Raw genomic sequence first — 18,487 nt, forward strand, 5'->3', positions numbered from 1 at the left:
GAGCTAATTTCACCTGTTCCACGCTGTAAGTAAAGGCTATGGATTCATGCAGGAACCTTGCTTACTCCACATACTCTCGATTCTTGCACATCTCCCCCACCCTGACATAGACTAAGCCCAGTAGGCCAATAACACACTTTTCCAGTAGTGAGCCTTAATAACCAGTACTTAGTTATCCTTGGGTTGTAAAGGACTCAACCAACTTGAGCAGCACAAACAGTAGAACCAGTAGGTCAATAGGAACCTTTCTCTGAGGGCTTGTTCACACTGCAGAAGTTTTTGTTATTTTTTTTAAGCGTGGGCGATTTTACAAAATCACCCTGAAAGAGCTTACACAATGATTCTGTATGAGATAGTACACATATGAGCAGCTTGTTTGCGTTCCGCTTTGTAAAGCGGTGCTTGAGCCATTTTTGAGGCGATTTCGCCTCCATTGGAAGATATAGAAAAAACGCAAAACACTAAAAAAAACGCTTTGTGTATCGATTGCATTCACGTTTTTAAGAATAAATACATTGTATTTATTCTTTTCCGACAGAGAGTGAATTACCAAAACGCTCGGGAAAAATGCGTTGGAAACGGCTAACCACAAAACCGAATTGCCCACCCAAGCGCCGGGAAATGGAAAAAAAAACCTTAAAAAAAAGACCACGGACACGTGAGCGGAATGCAATGTGAACAAGGCCTGATAGTGTGTCCTAAATAACCAGTAGCACTGCAGGACTTAGATATTCTTGGGTTGTAAAGGACTCAATTAACTTGCCCAACACAAACAGTAGAACGGTAGGAAGGTAACTCGGAAAATGAGGGCTGTACAACAAATATACTTGAAAAAGAGGAAAGAGCAAATCAGGTGAATATAGGTTGCGTGGTAACAATTTTCATCAGTGTTTTTCCATCTCTGAATTTGTCAAGTGCTCCATGCCAAATTACCGGTATAAACCCGAAGCTAGAAAAAAAATGTATCGTTTATCAGGATTATCAAGTTCATGCAGTGTATAAAACCTGCTCTGTTACATTGTATCTGTGAGCAATGCAATAAGTTGCTCTCTCTAATCACAATGAACTTAATCCCAGGAGCTGTTGGAGAAACTGCATTACATCTTGCCGTCCTGCACGATAACCTGGAGACCGTGAGGATTCTGCTGGATCATTCTCCAGAACTCATCAACATGTCCATGACGTCTGACCTCTACCAAGGTAACTAGGAAACAAGTAAAGATTCTCTTTCATGTTTTATTGTGTAGACACTGGCAACTATGTTGGCGGCGCGCAGCAGAATAGCTTCCATCGGTGTGTGTGGTGGGGGGGGGGGGGGGATTGCAATGTGTTTGATCATGCGTGTGCATCTGGGGTTGTCAATGATTTAGGATGGATGAATCCTTAACTACTCCTGACACCCAAGCAGGGTCGTTTGGTGGCTACTATGCACACAGGACAATCAGCAACTGAAAGGGTCGTTATCGTCTATAGTAGCCAACAGTTATTGCAATTGCATGTGTATATGTACCTTTAGGAATGAAAGGATGCCGCACTGCTTGATAGAAATTAAAATTCTCAACCTAGAGAGGGCTGACTTCAAAGACACCCTGAAAATTAAAGTAAAAATACTATGCAGCAGGATAATCCATTTTGCTAAACTTTAATTGCAGCAAATATCATTGTCAGTCATTTGTATTGCCCCCATGTTCTCGTGTGCATACTTGACTATGCCGGGCCATGCTCCTGATGAGACGACGGATGGTGTCCTGGGGAATTCCTGACTACCTATTCTGGCTATATCTATTCCTGGTTATACCTATTCCTGACTGCCAGGGATGCTCGGATGTGCCTTATCCACGAATTCGGAAATCCGCGTGGTTGCAAAAAAAAATCCGCATTCGGCCCCGCCGCATGCGGATTTTCGTCCGCGTCCACGCAACCACGCGGATTTTTTCCCGTGAATGGCGTAATCACGAGCGGATTCACGCCCGGAGGCGGATTTTCTTTTAACGTTAATAACAAAGCCCCCATACATGCTACAGTCCCCCAAATAGCATGGATTATCGAGGTGATAAGGGGCAACATAACTTCAACATAAAAAATTCCCCCCAAAAAAATTTTTCTCGAGAAAATGGATTTTAAAGTGAAATCAACACTTTAAATGGGGCTATTAATTGGTAATAAGTGGTTTTAAAAAGGGATATACGCGTTAAGCAGTCAAAGAGGTGAAGGCGAGTTCCAATGGCACTTGGCGGCGAAGGTACCGCTGGAGGAGGATGAGTGGCTGACGGCAAAAAGGCTCCAGAGAGGCTTTTGTAATTTTTTTTTTTTTTTTGCAGCAATTAGCAATGACATCGCAGCAGAGTTGTCAGTGGACACGGGCAGTGTGAACGCAGAGTGCAGTGGTGGTAGCGACTGAGTCAGGAGAAGGACTATGCGGGCGGTCAGTTCAGCAGCACAGAAGGACCACGGCAACATACTGGTGGTAGTAGTAGCAGCACAGCGTCATAGTGCTGGCCAAAAAATTAAATGCACCCGGCGACCCGGGCAGTGTGAACGCAGAGTGTAGTAGCGACTGAGTCAGGAGGACAAAGCGGGCGGTCAGTTCAGCAGCAGCAGCACAGTAGTAGTAGCACAGCGTCATAGTGCTGGCCAAAAAATTAAATGCACCCGGCGACCCGGGCAGTGTGAACGCAGAGTGTAGTAGCGACTGAGTCAGGAGGACAAAGCGGGCGGTCAGTTCAGCAGCAGCAGCACAGTAGTAGTAGCACAGCGTCATATTGCTGGCCAAAAAATTAAATGCACCCGGCGACCCGGGCAGTGTGAACGCAGAGTGTAGTAGCGACTGAGTCAGGAGGACAAAGCGGGCGGTCAGTTCAGCAGCAGCAGCACAGTAGTAGTAGCACAGCGTCATAGTGCTGGCCAAAAAATTAAATGCACCCGGCGACCCGGGCAGTGTGAACGCAGAGTGTAGTAGCGACTGAGTCAGGAGGACAAAGCGGGCGGTCAGTTCAGCAGCAGCAGCACAGTAGTAGTAGCACAGCGTCATAGTGCTGGCCAAAAAATTAAATGCACCCGGTGACCCGGGCAGTGTGAACGCAGAGTGTAGTAGCGACTGAGTCAGGAGGACAAAGCGGGCGGTCAGTTCAGCAGCTCAGAAGGAGGACCATGGCAACTTACTGGTAGTAGTACCATAACACCAAAAAATTAACCAAGGTAGGCACTAGGCAGGTAGTAAATGTCTTTATAAAGGCAGGCATAGTTAACAACAGCACATGCAGCAGCCACTTCATGTCCCCCTGTGTCCGACAATAGGGGCCAGGAACTCACCTTCCACCCAAGCCTGGTTGATTTTCAGGAAGGTGAGTTTGTCCACAGAGGCGTGGGAGAGCCGAGAGCGCTTCTCTGTGACCACGCCACCGGCCGCACTAAAGCATCTCTCTGAGAGGACACTGGAAGGAGGGCAGGATAGGAGTTCCAGGGCGTACTGGGAAAGCTCGCTCCAGATGTCCAGTCTCTTGACCCAGTACTCCAAGGGGTCCACAGGGCTGTCGGTGTCATTGAGCCCGCTGGATGACCCCATATAGTCAGACACCATGGTGGTCAGTCGTTGCTTGTGCTGGTTGGTGGTGGATGCTGTGGCGGGCACCTCTGTTCTGGGCTGCTGCACTGCATACAGGCTCTTGCTTAGGCTCTTCAGGTCTCCGGGGCGCCAGTTGCTGCTGCTGCTGCTGGTGGTTGTTGTTGTGCTGCTAGTGGCAATGGCAGGCACCTCTTGCTGGCTTGGCAGAGCAGTTACAGTGGGGGTGGAAGGCTGGGGGAATGCTTCCAGTAGTCTGCGCACAAGGGCCTCCTTCAACTCCCTTGTGCGTTGCTCGGTGGTGGATGGCGTCATTAAGTCTCCCAGCTTTCCCTTCAGACGGGGATCAAGCATCAAGGTAATCCAGATGTCCTCCCTTGAACGCATCTGGATCACCCGGGGGTCCCTGCGAAGGCAGCGCAACATGTGCACAGCCATGGGAAACAAGTGGGCCCTGCCAGCAAGATCTTCCTTGTCCTCGCCATTGTCCCATAACGCATGCCTGTCCTCTTCCTGTGCCATGTCGTTGTCCTCCTCAAACCGCCATCCACGTACAACGCCTGCTGCACTCTGCTCCTCCTCCTCCTCCTCATTCAGGTTAGGGACCTCCAACTCTTCAACTACCTGCTGTGAACCCTCCTCTGAGCTGGACTGTGCTGCCATCTGCTCCTGTTCTTCCAACTGCCTCAGGGCTTCATCCCCACGCTCAATTAAATTGTCCATTGCCTGCTCCAGTAGACAAACCAAGGGCACCCACTGGCACACAGAGGCCCGCTCCTCACTGACCATCTTGGTTGCCTCCAGGAAGGGACTCAGCACCAGGCATACTTGCTGCATCAGTGTCCACTGAGTGGCAGTAATCATGGGGACTTGCTGGTTGCTGGGGACACTTGGGTCTAGCATGTAGGCCCTAAGAGCCAGCCTGTGCTGACACAGCCGCTCCAACATGGCCAGAGTCGAATTCCAGCGAACTGGCATGTCGATGATCATCCGGTGTTGTGGCCTTCCATACTGCTGCTGTAAGGTGGACAAGAGTGCAGAGGCAGTGGCTGACAGGCGGAAAAAGCGTACCACCGCCCGGGCATCCTGCAGCAGCTCGCTCATCCCCTGGTAGGTGCGCAAGAAGCGCTGCACCACAAGATTGAGCACGTGGGCCAAGCAGGGGATGTGCTGGAGGTTTCCCTGCTGCACTGCTGCCACCAGGTTGGCCCCGTTATCGGCTGCCACATACCCCACTTCCAGGCCTCTGGGGGTCAGCCACCTCCGCTCCTGCTTCCTGAGGGCGGCCAGGACGTTGGTGGCCGTAAGCCTCTCCTTCCCCAGGGTCACCAATTTTAAAAGGGCTTGGCAGTGCCGAGGCTTGGCGCTGCTGCTGCCGAGGCGGGCTTGCTTTCCGAGTGCTGAGGGAGTGTCGTGACAGGACCCTTCTGCATCCCCCCTGATCCCGCGTGGTGGCACCACTAGCTGGGCTGATGCGCTCTTGTCCTCCCTCCCTTCCATCAGTGTCACCCAGTGGGCCGTAAAGGACAGGTAGCGACCTGTCCCAAATCTGCTACTCCACGAGTCCATGGTCACGTGGACCCGCTTGCCCACAGAGTAGTCCAGGGAACGGGCCACGTTTTCCACCGCAAACTTGTGGAGTGCTGGGATCGCGCTCCTGCTGAAATAGTGGCGACTGGGGACTTGCCACTCTGGGATGCCAAATTGGAGCAGCGTCCGCATGGCGCTCCCCTCCTGCACCAGGGAGTAGGGAAGCAGCTGTGATGCCATGGCCCGGGCCAGCAAGCCATTTAGTTTGCGGATCCGCCTGTGGCTTGGAGGCAGAGGCTTGGTCAGACCCTGAAAGGTGTCGCTCAGCAGGGTCTGACGACGCTGGGATGCAGGGGAGACAGAGGAGAGAGACGAACACTGGATGCCAGCCTCAATGTCTGTGTCCTGAGCAGCCGAGGTGGAAGAGCGCTTGCGTGCTACTACTGCTGCTGCTGTGGGGGATTCACGACCCTGAGGGAGGGAGGATGCTGCTGCGCTGGTGGGCCTTCTGCTCTCAGGAACCCCTGCCAGCAGTGCCTGCTTCCTCTTAAAGTCCGCATACTCGCGGCAGTGGCGGCTTCTCAGGTGGTCCTGGAGGGATGAGGTACCCATCTTGCTCAGACTTTTCCCACGGCTCAATCTTTTGCTGCATAACCTGCACACCGCATACCTTTTGTCATCAGTACATTCCTCAAAGCAATCCCACACTGGTGACTTTAATTTACTGCGGCCCCCACTAGCAGAGGGTGTTGCCGGGGGTTGCATGGTGGTGGTGCCGGCTGAAGCAGTGTCCTGTCTACTTCCTCCACGCCCACTGCTGCCGATGCCCCTGCCTGACATATGGCGATATCCTTGCCTAGGCCGAGGTGACTCGTCATCCTGCTCTGACCATTCTTCCACGGACTCAGCAGGCTGCACATAGTTAGGGTCCACAACGTCATCAGCAGCAGCATCATCATAATCCAGCTCTTCCTCTGACTCCCCCGCCTTCTCTTCTGTCCCTACATCCCCAGACACAGACCCCTCTACTTCATCACCAGAACTCAACAACGCTTGTGATTGTGGCCCGATCTCAATCTCTGCCACATCAGTCCCCAGTAAGTCCTGTGCTTCTTGCATCAGCAGGTTCCCAGATGCCGGACTGAGGGACAGAACGCTGTCATCCTGGGAGGGCTGCTGACCAGTGGGTGCTGGGGTAGATGTCACAACAAGCGTGGGATGTTGGCTGCTGCTGCTACTGCTTGGAGTGGTGCTCACAGTAGAGGTCTGGGAGGAAGTCATGATGTCCATGAGTACGTCAGGTTCCATTTGCTCAACCACCACACGGGGACCAGAAACTTTAAAATATTTGGACAATGGCGTCCGCTGACTTGGCCCAGGCTTTGCTGCCCCCTTTTCTGCTGCATCACGACCACGTACAGCTGGGCGTCCTCTCCCTGGACGTGGAGCAGTCCCAGAAGTGGCTGAGGCAATTGAACTCCCTTTCCTCTCACCCCGCGAAACCCTGCCAGACATGTTGCTAGTAATGAATCACTGGATGCAGTGGGCACAGTACAAGGTCACTGAAGGATGCAGTGGGCACAGCACAAGGTCACTGAAGGATGCAGTGGCCACAGTACAAGGTCACTTGAGGATGCAGTGGGCACAGCAGTGGGAACTGGATATACAACTAGGTCACTGAAGGATGCAGTGGCCACAGTACAAGGTCACTGAAGGATGCAGTGGGCACAGCAGTGGGCACTGGATATACAACTAGGTCACTGAAGGATGCAGTGGCCACAGTACAAGGTCACTGAAGGATGCAGTGGGCACAGTACAAGGTCACTGAAGGATGCAGTGGGCACAGCAGTGGGCACTGGATATACAACTAGGTCACTGAAGGATGCAGTGGCCACAGTACAAGGTCACTGAAGGATGCAGTGGGCACTGGATATACAACTAGGTCACTGAAGGATGCAGTGGCCACAGTACAAGGTCACTGAAGGATGCAGTGGGCACAGTACAAGGTCACTGAGGGATGCAGTGGGCACAGCAGTGGGCACTGGATATACAACTAGGTCACTGAAGGATGCAGTGGCCACAGTACAAGGTCACTGAAGGATGCAGTGGGCACTGGATATACAACTAGGTCACTGAAGGATGCAGTGGCCACAGTACAAGGTCACTGAAGGATGCAGTGGGCACAGTACAAGGTCACTGAAGGATGCAGTGGCCACAGTACAAGGTCACTGAAGGATGCAGTGGGCACAGTACAAGGTCACTGAAGGATGCAGTGGCCACAGTACAAGGTCACTGAAGGATGCAGTGGGCACAGCAGTGGGCACTGGATATACAACTAGGTCACTGAAGGATGCAGTGGCCACAGTACAAGGTCACTGAAGAATGCAGTGGGCACAGCAGTGGGCACTGGATATACAACTAGGTCACTGAAGGATGCAGTGGCCACAGTACAAGGTCACTGAAGGATGCAGTGGGCACTGGATATACAACTAGGTCACTGAAGGATGCAGTGGGCACAGTACAAGGTCACTGAAGGATGCAGTGGCCACAGTACAAGGTCACTGAAGGATGCAGTGGCCACAGTACAAGGTCACTGAAGAATGCAGTGGGCACAGCAATGGGCACTGGATATACAACTAGGTCACTGAAGGATGCAGTGGGCACAGTACAAGGTCACTGAAGGATGCAGTGGGCACAGCAGTGGGCACTGGATATACAACTAGGTCACTGAAGGATGCAGTGGGCACACAAGGATGTCACACTGTGTAATGAGATGCTCATATGCCAGCGAGCGAGCGAGCAGTGGGCACTGGGCACGGCACAAGGTCACTGACAGAATGAATGAACAGCGCTGGCAGAGAGTGGCGGCGCTGGCGGTGTGACTGGCTGCCTGCAAATAGTACAAGTGTATAACTGTCACTGGAATATACAAGTGAACACTGCAGCTGCACTAACCTGCCTGCCTGCACTCTACACACAGATAATCCCCACTCCCACTACACTGCAGCACTGAACCTGCCTGCACAGCACTACACACAGTTAAATAATCACTAGACTCCCACACTCCCACTACACTACACTGACTACAACTAACTACAGCAATCACTCACTGACTAGCTAACTGTGTACAGTATAAGAGCAGTGTTAGCAAAAAAAAACGCTTTGTTTTTAACACAATAAATGCACTTGCTCAAACAACAATGGCCTGGAGATAATCCTCTCAGCACCACAGTCTAGTAGCAAGGACAGAGCTTTTCCATCATGGCCGCCGCTTTATATTCAGGAGGGGAGGGCATAGCTCCCCTCCTGTGATTGGTTGCTAGGGCCTGGCTGGGGCACTCTGATTGGCCTGCAATGTGTCACTTCCGCATAGTTTGACGCATTTCCGCAAACCACGACTTCAGCCCCGGGTTTCACGAGCGTGAATGCGGATTTCTGTCCACATTCACGCGAAGCCGAAGTAGATTTTCGTGGTTGAAAATCTATTCACGGATTTTCGTGTCCAGGGCGGAATGCGTCAAAATGGTCGTGAATCCACGCGTAAGCGTGATCACGACCTGGCGGTGAGCACCACTGCTGACTGCACCTATTCTGACTACCTATTCCTGTCTGCACCTATTCCTGGCTACACCTATTCCTGACTACATCTATTCCTGACTACCTAAACTGGCTATACCTATTCCTGACTATACCTATTCCTGACTGCACCTATTCCTGACTACCTATTCCTGGCTATACCTATTCCTGGCTATACCTATTCCTGGCTATACCTATTCCTGGCTATACCTATTCCTGGCTATACCTATTCCTGACTGCACCTATTCCTGACTACCTATTCCTGACTGCACCTATTCCTGACTACCTATTCCTGGCTGCACCTATTCCTGCACCGATTTTGCCCACATTTCTGCCCGCTTTCTTCAATGGTGGGGCCACACCCATTTTTGTGCAACTCCATTCATGGAAGGGGTTGGTGGGCCTCAAGTTATAGCCTACTTGGGGCCGCCAAAACACTAGCTGCACCCCTGAGTTGGACTACGTGCGCAACCTCTGTTAAGTCCGGATATCATTTTATGTGCTTTGGGTCCTACGGGGAGAAGCCCTTTACAAATGTTTTGTTGTTGTTGATGTTGTTATGCTACAAGTAGTGACACTGATCACAATGATCATAGTTAAATGTAACTAGTCAAAACAGTCAGAAAAGAGGAGGGAAAATGTTAGTGACCTCCACCTATTAAACCATTCCTGTTTTGGTAGTTGTCTCATTGTTGCCAATCTTGGGCACCTGCTGTTAATTTCTTAACCACCAGAGCATCTGAAACTGTTTTTTTTTTATAGGACAATACTAAAGATATGACTGTTTGATACAATGTAAAGTAGACAGTGTACAGCTTTTATAGCAGTGTAAATGTCCTGTCCCATCAAAATAACTCACTAGTAGAAGATATTAACATGTGCTCCACTGGTGGTATTCACTATCGGTTTCTTTTGGCAGGTCAGACTGCTCTGCACATCGCAGTCATGCGGCAGAATATCGCCATTGCCAAGGAGTTGATCCACAATGGAGCCAATGTGTCTCTAGTTCGGGCAGTGGGCACTTACTTCCAGCTTAAGCCAAACTCCTTCTACTATGGTAAGTCAAAGATAGGGATTTGATAATAGAACGACTGCACCGCGCATGCGCAGGACACTTACACCGGTCGATGACGCCAGGACCAGGACCACGGAAGGGACAAGGACACCGGGGGGCCTCAGGGGCTACAAGGGGCTGGAGGTAGCCCCAGGTAAGTCCAGATTTCCTTTTTTTCAGAGCTCAGGGTCCCTTTAAAGCACACTCGCCCCAAGGCAAAGCTGCCTAAGGTAAGCACAGAGGTAGGTTCATGCTGGGTCCACATACCTCTGTGCATTGTCAGTTACCCTCCTCATTATTCCTGGTCCCTGTAATCATGCTTTGAAGAATTTGACTTTCGGCTTAAGTTCAATTTTCAAACAGGAAGAGGCCGGCTTGCTGTGATGTCCCCACCTGTCATTTCCTCCTCTTCCCCAACCCACTCCATCTGCTTCCCTTAAAGGACAACTGAAGCAAGAGGGATATGGAGGCTGTCTTATTTATATCCTTTTTTAAGCAATACCAGTTGCCTGGCTATAACTCTGCTTCTAATACTTTTATCCATAGACCCTGAACAAGCATGCAGCAGATCAGGGGTTTCTGAATATTGTCAGAGCTGATAAAATTAGCTGCAGCTGCTTGTTTCTAGTGTTATTCAGACACTACTGAAGCCAAATAGATCCCCAGGGTTGCAAGGCGACTGGTATTGTTTAAAAGGAAATAAATATGGCAGCCTCCATATTATTTTTAATTTGATTGTTGAGGGAAGGCATGGAGGATGTAATGGGAGGGTGATGGGGGGGGGGGGGGGGGCATCATAGCAATGCCTCTTACTGTCTGAAAAGTTGACTTAAGCCAAAAGTAACATTTTTCAGGGCATAATTGTGGGGACCAGGGAGAATGAGGAGAGAAAGGACAATGTGCATGTGGATTCAGCATAAATATTACTTTAGGTAGATTTGCCTCCGGTCAGGTATACTTTAGGTTGGTTTACTGCCAGCTTTGGAAATTCTTGACTGGTTGCAGACTGAAATGGAAACTGTTCTGATTCCAGGGGTGTAAATGTACATCTTCCCCCGCGATTGCCGCTGTGCGCGCTCCCGCGCACGTTTTCATAGCCGCCTGTTCGTAGACATTTGAGTGAATGGCAGCACAGTTTCCATTCACCAATCTAAGTGCCTGTGATCAATGAACACCCGCATCAATGAGATGTCGTGGTCATTGACAAAATGTAAGTAAAAACATTTACACATTGCTTCCTGTTAGTGTACTAACAGTTAGAAAAAAGAAGATAAATTGGCCAAATAGTACAAATGCACCCTACATACATCACATTTAATAAAAAATACATAAAATACCTCATAACTTAACCCCTTACCTCCCCTCCCAAAGATACTGAAATACAAATGCACCCTACAAGTACAAATGCACGCTACATACATCACATTTAATAAAAAATACATAAAATACCTCATAACTTAACCCCTTACCTCCCCTCCCAAAGATACTGAAATAAAACACTTGACTACACAAATTGTTACCTTAGGAACTAATTTTTTTTTTAATATGGATGTCATGAGGGTATATTACTGTTTTATTTATTTATTTGCAACTAAGGGCAGACACAAAACTTGAAAAATACACCTTTCATTTCAAATGATATATTGTCACCATACATTGTACTAGGGACATGTTTTTAAAAGCACGTTTTATTTTAAAACTGTAATGGCCGAAAACTAATGAATTTTTTCCATTTTTTTCCCTTATTATTCCAGTTAAAATAATTCTTAGCAAACTGTACCACCCAAAGAAAGCATAATTGGTGGCGAAAAAAAAAGAACACAAACAGTAGGGAAGCATTATTGGTGTCATTTCCAGTAGGTAGTAGATATTTGGCAGAACTGAGAGATTTTGGACTAACCCACCTCCTCATGGGGGATTCTCAGGGTTTGTTTATTTTCAAAGGCACCTAGTGAATGACAGTTGCTCCGTCTAACTGCCAAAAAAGTATGGCACAAGCAGGGAAGCTGGTCAGCATTTTTGTATAAATCCTTTTCACGGCATATCTTTATAAATAATAAAAGCCTATCTGAGAATTCCCTTTGAAGAGCTGGACTAGTCCAAAACCTGTCAGATTTCTACTGCCTACTGTAAGTGACAACAACATAGGAGAAAAGTAATTTATGGCTTATTTTACTCTGGAAGAAATGCACTTCTTATTGATATGTGTTTACATGTATTTTAAATTTACATAGGTAAATGTTCACGATAGTGATCCTTTAAAGAGGAACTCCAGTGAAAATAATGTAGTAAAAAAAGTGCTTCATTTTTTACCATAATTATGTATAAATGATTTAGTCAGTGTTTGCTCATTGTAAAATTTTTCCTCTCCCAGATTCACATTCTGACATTTATTACATGGTGACATTGTTACTGTGGGCAGGTTATGTAGCTGCTTCTAGCTGTTTTGGCTGTTACAGACAGTTGTAAACAGCTAATTCCGGTCTGTGAACATTGTTACATTGTGGCAGTTTGCCCAGAGTACCGCGGTACTCAGAGCTTCTTGTGGGAGGGGTTTCAGCGAAAAATCAGTCATACAGCACCCCCTGATGGTCTGTTTGTGAAAAGCATTATATTTCTCATGTAAAAGGGGGTAAAAGGGGGTATCAGCTACTGATTGGGATAAAGTTCAATTCTAGGTTGGAGTTTCTCTTTAAGGACCATATGATGGACATCTGAGGATTATTCATGTGTTGGCTGTTTTTATCAGTGTGCTACATAGTTGCCTTTCACATAGCCCAAGATGACATTTGGCATTCTAGCACCTATGATATATTTAGAGAATGTGTAAAAACGCTGTGTCATCCTTCATCAAAAGATGATTATCTGACTGCTATGTGGATGACATTAATATGTGGGCAAGTTTTCTTAGTGTCATGGTATGCGGCTCCTCCCTGTGAAATGTGACTTTTGCTTTTTATTTACAGAACTAGTCAGACACAAGCATAAATACAAATCATGCATCCCCTCCCCTGTCAACATTCCTATCTGTTTAAAGGGAACTTGAAGCGAGAAGTATATGGAGGCTGCCATATGTATTTCCTTTTAACCACTTGAGGACCATTGGCTTACACCCCCCTAGTGACCAGGCTATTTTTTTACTATTTAGGCCACTGCAGCTTTAAGACCTTGCTGCAGGGCCATACAACTTGGCACACAAGTGATCCCCTCTCCTTTTCTGCCCACCAACAGAGCTTTCTGTGGGTGGGCAGTGATCACTCCTGCCATGTTTGTTTATTTTTTATTTAATATTTATTTGTTTCTTTACTTAATAAATTTTCCCTTTTTGTAATTATTTAGGCTTCAGCCTATGACAGCGGATCACTCCTGTGGGTCTCAGGGGACAGCCGTGTCACACTGCGCTCTACCATGTAAATAGACAGCGGTTTCGCTAACAGTCTCCTAGTGGCGATCACCGATGGAAGACTGATGATGGAGCAGAGTTCCGGCATTCAAGCGAAGATGCGCACGCATCGGCGCGTGCAAGACACTCCCCAGGACTTGACGCCAATCGGCGTTAGGCGGTCCTGGGGGAGCCACCGCGTTCACGCCCATTGGCGTGATGTGGTCCTTAGGTAGTTAAACAATACCAGTTGCCTGGCAGCCCTGCTGATTTATTTGGCTGCAGTAGTGTCTGAATCACACCACAAACAAGCATGCAGCTAATCTTGTCAGATCTGACAAAGATTTGCTGCATGCTTGTTCAGAGTCTTTGGCCTAAAGTATTAGAGGCAGAGGATCAGCAGGATAGCCAGGCAATTGCTATTGTTTGAAAGGAAATAAATGACAGCCTCCATATACCTCTCGCTTCAGATTCCCTTTAAAGTGGAACTGAAAAAATAAAAAAAACAAAGTGTTTCACTTACCTGGGGCTTCTGCCAGCCCCTTGCAGCCTTCCTGTCCTGCGACGGTCCTCCGCAATACTCCATTCTTCCTCCGCCAGCTACTTTCGGTGCGGTTGTACCTTCGACTTACAAGTCGACAGCAACTGCGCCCGGAGCCACGCCTCCACTGAACTGAAAATAGCTGGGGGTGGGAAAATGTAGAATTGTGGAAGACTGGCGAAAGACAGGAAGGCTGCAAGGGGCCCCAGATAAGTGAAGCTCTATTTTTTTTTTTTTTTTAAAGGAATACTATCGATGTATGCATTTATTTTTAAATGCTGTATGTTGTAGCACACATCAGGGCAAGTACTAGGAGCAATTTGATTCCTCACACAGCTGTTCCTCTCAGCTGTAAAATCCTCCGTCAGTCTTGGCGTCAGTGTTGGATACAAAATGTATCTAATACTGAGCTCCCAAAAGGCTAGACCATGTCTCTGCAAAGGGGAGTCGCTATCAACTCCTTAGTTTATAGTTTAATTATCACCTTGCTGAAAGAATCTTATTGATATTGTGGTAAGGGGTTACAGATTCTAGCAATGTGTGTTTATTATCTTTGCTTCTCTTGACTGATAAAGATACTAATAATGCTAATTGTAGACAGTGGTCTGCCCCTCTCAGCAGCTTGTAAAGTGGATGCAGCCTGGAGTGAATCACCACAAGCAGGCAGCCAGTCTGAGTGTAAACACAGACTCGTGGTATAGCTAGTTATATTACAGCTCATTCAGTTACCTGTTACCACCTCAGATCAGCCTATTTCTCCTCATGTCTGCTGCATCCTGTGAGTGACACAGTGACATAGATTTGTGAGCTGTGTGACAGAGTAACCAAGCAGCTCAGGGTGACCCAAACTACTATGAGCTGTGTGAGAAATGAATGTTTAAGCAGGGATAGCGGGAGAGAGACCTGGGTGAATAAATAAAGTGCCCCTAGCACTAGTGGTAATGTGTACACTAATATAGAGTATTAAAAAAAAAAGTCGTTTCAATCGATAGTACTCCTTTAATAATTATTTCAGTTCCGCTTTAAGTGCATCCTTCAGTTTACCCTATCCACCCCTCCTCACAGCTGAGTAGCCTCCATATCACCATGCCCCTTATATGTGTAACTTCTATGTCACATTGTTTCCAATTGACTTCAACCCCCCCCCATAACTGTGTGTCCTCTCTCACCATGGTCCCCACTACCACCCACCACTTGTGCAGCTTTCAAGCTTCCATGTCTACTTGCATCCCATACCCGAACCGATTAGCACATGCAATCTACACGCAATCTACTTAGCAGCACCGTAGTTAGCACATGTAAACTACTTAGCACCGTAGTTAGCACATGTAAACTACTTAGCACCCTAGTTTTTTTTAAAAATCTGTGTTTATTCAACAAAGAAAAGGAACATATGACAGAATATGCAGTGTAGCAGTGCACCTCCTAACTTTTCCAACGGTAGCTTCAGCATCAATTATCACTGTGGAAGATGAGAGGTATTGTTAACAATAATATAATGATCGTCACATAATATATAGAGCTCAGATTGAATTTAAATTTCCAAATATTCTTAAATATATCTTTTACAAGATCATAATTAGCAAGACTAGGGGTATCTAACCATGAAGCTTAGCACCCTAGTTAGCACGGTGCTAAGTAGTAGTTTGCATGTCCTAACTTCGGTGCTAAGTAGTTTGCATGTGCTAACTATGGTGCTAAGTTTGTATGTGCTAACTACTTAGCACCCTAGTTAGCACGCCCAAAGCCTTTAGGCGTGCTGACTGGGTTAGCACCGTTTACTGAATCGAGCCTAATGTCTGTCCCCAACTGCCAAACAAGCAGTGTCTCCCTCTGTGCATACAATAAACAAACCTTCCGCAGAGATCACCTGGCAGGAATGAAGATGCTGCCACCTGTGATACATTTCAGAATGTAAATCAGGGTGAGGAAAGACCAAACGCTGACTAAACATTTTATAAATGAATATATGGTAAAAAAAAAAAAAGAAAAAAAAACATAAACAGTTTTATTCATTACCATATTTTCACTGCAGTTCCTTTTTAAGTCATAGGAATTACAGGAACAAGAAATAGGGAATTTTCAAGAATGGGGAACCAGACAGCAGTGGAAACTCAAAAGTGGTTTAACCCTTTTTTCAAGCTAGCCAATATGAAATAATGGCAATTGGTCAATTCACTTTTTCTCCTCGGACTTACCGTAATTTGTTATCTTCTGTTTAAAATTAAGTTTGAGCACTCAATTTAAAAAAGTACCAAAAAGGGGTCAAAAAGAACTGTCAAAATTATTCTTAGTATTTTCTTGCTTGCTTAATGTGCTTTTTTTTTTATAAGGTGTGAAAATTATCATCTAGGTAAAAATTAAGGAGAAAAAGTTCATTGCATATCTGCCAGTTGGGTTGATTTACTAGAACTACTGTGCACAAGCAGTGCATTATATTCTTGAGCGCACACTGCCTGCGGTCCTGTCAGCGTAGTGTCCACTCATAACTTGCTTGCGATCAGGGGCATAACTAGGTCCCCCCGGGCCCCCCTGCAGAAATTCTGAGGACCTCCCTGGGGGGCCCACTCGGGGCCATTTTGGGGGTCGCAGCATGGGGGGAAAGCCATGCTGCACTTCGGCCCTCCCTCACCTCAGGCTCTCCCCTCTGCGCTCCCCTCCAGCATCAATACCATTGTGTGAGCAGCGGCAGGCAGCGGCAGCTACATACCTTCTGTGCGCTCCAGCGAGGACGTTCCTCTCTCTCTAGCCTCTGACGCGACTTCCTGTTTATACAGGAAGTCTCTCTAGCCTATACAGGAAGTCTCTCTAGCTTCTGACATGACTTCCTGTTTATACAGGAAGTCACGTCAGAGGCTAGAGAGAGAGGAACGTCCTCGCTGGAGCGCACGGAAGGTATGTAGCTGCAACTGCCCGCCGCTGCTCACACAATGGTATTGATGCTGGAGGGGAGCACAGAAAGGAGATCCTGAGGTGAGGGAAGGGGGGGGACCGTCCTCCCTCCCCGCGAAGTGCAGCATGGCTTTCCCCTCATGCTGCGACCCCTCCAGCCCCACAAAACTGCCCTGAGTGAGGGCAAGGGCTGCAGGGCCTATAGTTACACCAGTGCTTGCGATCCTCCCTGTTGCCGCACAATGTGCTGGTAGCACGACCGTGATACTGGACTAGCATGGCCTCTACTACAATAATTAACGTAGCGCGGTGGCTATGCAAGTGAAGCATCCCATTCACACTACCATCACACTACCCAACAGTAGGAAGGATCACACGTAAGTTGAGAGCCCACGAATTTAGCTGCTTGTGTGGTAGCTTTAGTAAATCAGCCGGAATGTGTCCCCAGCAGTTGGGTTGGCTCTGCCACATTGATAAAGGAGACCTGCCTGGATGGGGAAAATGAACGCCAGAAAGCCCATCATCACAAACATCGGATATAGTATTGACGAGACCAGTTCTGTTTTTTTTCTTTCCTTTATTAGGAGAACATGTTCTTTCCTTTGCTGCCTGTGTGGGTAATGCAGAACTGGTCCGATTATTGCTGCAACATGAAGCTGATCCAGAGGCTATCGATTGTCACGGTAAGATTGATTCATTTTGACATGCTACAAATCCTTAAGCAAGCTAATTTTTATCTTGGATTGATCATAATGGTACATGCTAGGCTGGCTTCAGCATGTAGTGTTGGTGGTGGTATAGTAGTTATATGAGTTACCTACCACACACTGAGACCTGGGTTCAATTCCCAGCCACGGTATGTAAGCTGGCTTTTGAAATACTACAATTCCCTGGAAGATGAGACCCTCCTTCCTCTGGGAGGAGAGGACGAAGGGAGGAGAGGACTAAGTTAATAGGGACTATAGGTAAATAAAGTTACTTTAGTGATTTTTTTCAATTTTTCCGACGGAATCCGGAATTCCGTGGAATTTCGTACAAATTTTCGTAGCGATGGAATTTAACACTGACGGAATCCGTGATTTCCGGCGTAACGGAATTTGCTCTTTCTGATCATCCCTAGTGCTAGTTAGTTGTTAGAGTAGTACTACTGTGTTAGCTTACTACAGAACTGCTGTGCTGCTGAGCAGTGCCAGTGTGACAGTTAGTGTGCACTAGTGTCTTCTCCTCTGCTGTCTGACTGTCACTCCGTGCTGATTTGCTTTAAAGTCCAACCCTGATATCAATAAAGTACAAGTACCCCACATCATGTGGCTAAAGCAAGCTGGAGCACCAGAACCCCCTCTGCTACTCCTGCTGACACTGAGGCCTGTTCTGGCAGCCAGTCCTCAGTGGCCTTCTCTGCTCCCTCCATCGCTTCTCGTGCAAGGAAAAACCGCCGCCAGAGCCTGTTGGGCGAGTCTTTCCCTATTGTTGGCAAGAGGTGGACATGAAGTGGCTGGGAATCACTATGCCTGCCTTACCACCACCACCACAACCTCCTGGCTCCTCCTTATTAACTATTACTAACTAAGCCGCCTGGTTCACAATTTTGTTACAGCCGTGTTACCACTAACGCTACGTGCCACGTACACATGCCATGTGGCATTTGGCACATGCCAAGTGCCACGTGCCAAGTGTCACGTGCCAAGTGCCAAATGCCACATGGCACATGTACGTGGCACGTAGCGTTGGTGGTAACACGGCTTTAAAAAAATTGTGAACCAGGCGGCTTAGTTAGTAATAGTTAATAAAGAGGAGCCAGGAGGTTGTGGTGGTGGTGGTAAGGCAGGCATAGTGATTCCCAGCCACTTCATGTCCACCTCTTGCCAACAATAGGGAAAGACTCGCCCAACAAGTGACAAGTGCCACGTGACAAGTGCCACGTGCCACTGCCAAGTCCCACGTGCCACT

General features: G+C 47.7%; 1 protein-coding gene across 1 annotated transcript in view; it reads left to right on the top strand.

The window, feature by feature from the left end:
* Positions 1-1,061: 1,061 nt before the first annotated feature.
* LOC137536658 (transient receptor potential cation channel subfamily V member 6-like) overlaps positions 1,062-18,487 on the top strand; it is a 59,147-nt gene continuing 41,721 nt past the window's right edge. The window contains exons 1-3 of the mRNA XM_068258900.1: positions 1,062-1,200; positions 9,588-9,725; positions 17,122-17,220. Of these exons, the coding sequence (XP_068115001.1) occupies positions 1,062-1,200; positions 9,588-9,725; positions 17,122-17,220 (376 nt within the window). The remainder of the gene's footprint in view (positions 1,201-9,587; positions 9,726-17,121; positions 17,221-18,487) is intronic.

This window comes from Hyperolius riggenbachi, chromosome 10 (assembly GCF_040937935.1).
Source record: "Hyperolius riggenbachi isolate aHypRig1 chromosome 10, aHypRig1.pri, whole genome shotgun sequence".
NCBI lineage: Eukaryota > Metazoa > Chordata > Amphibia > Anura > Hyperoliidae > Hyperolius > Hyperolius riggenbachi.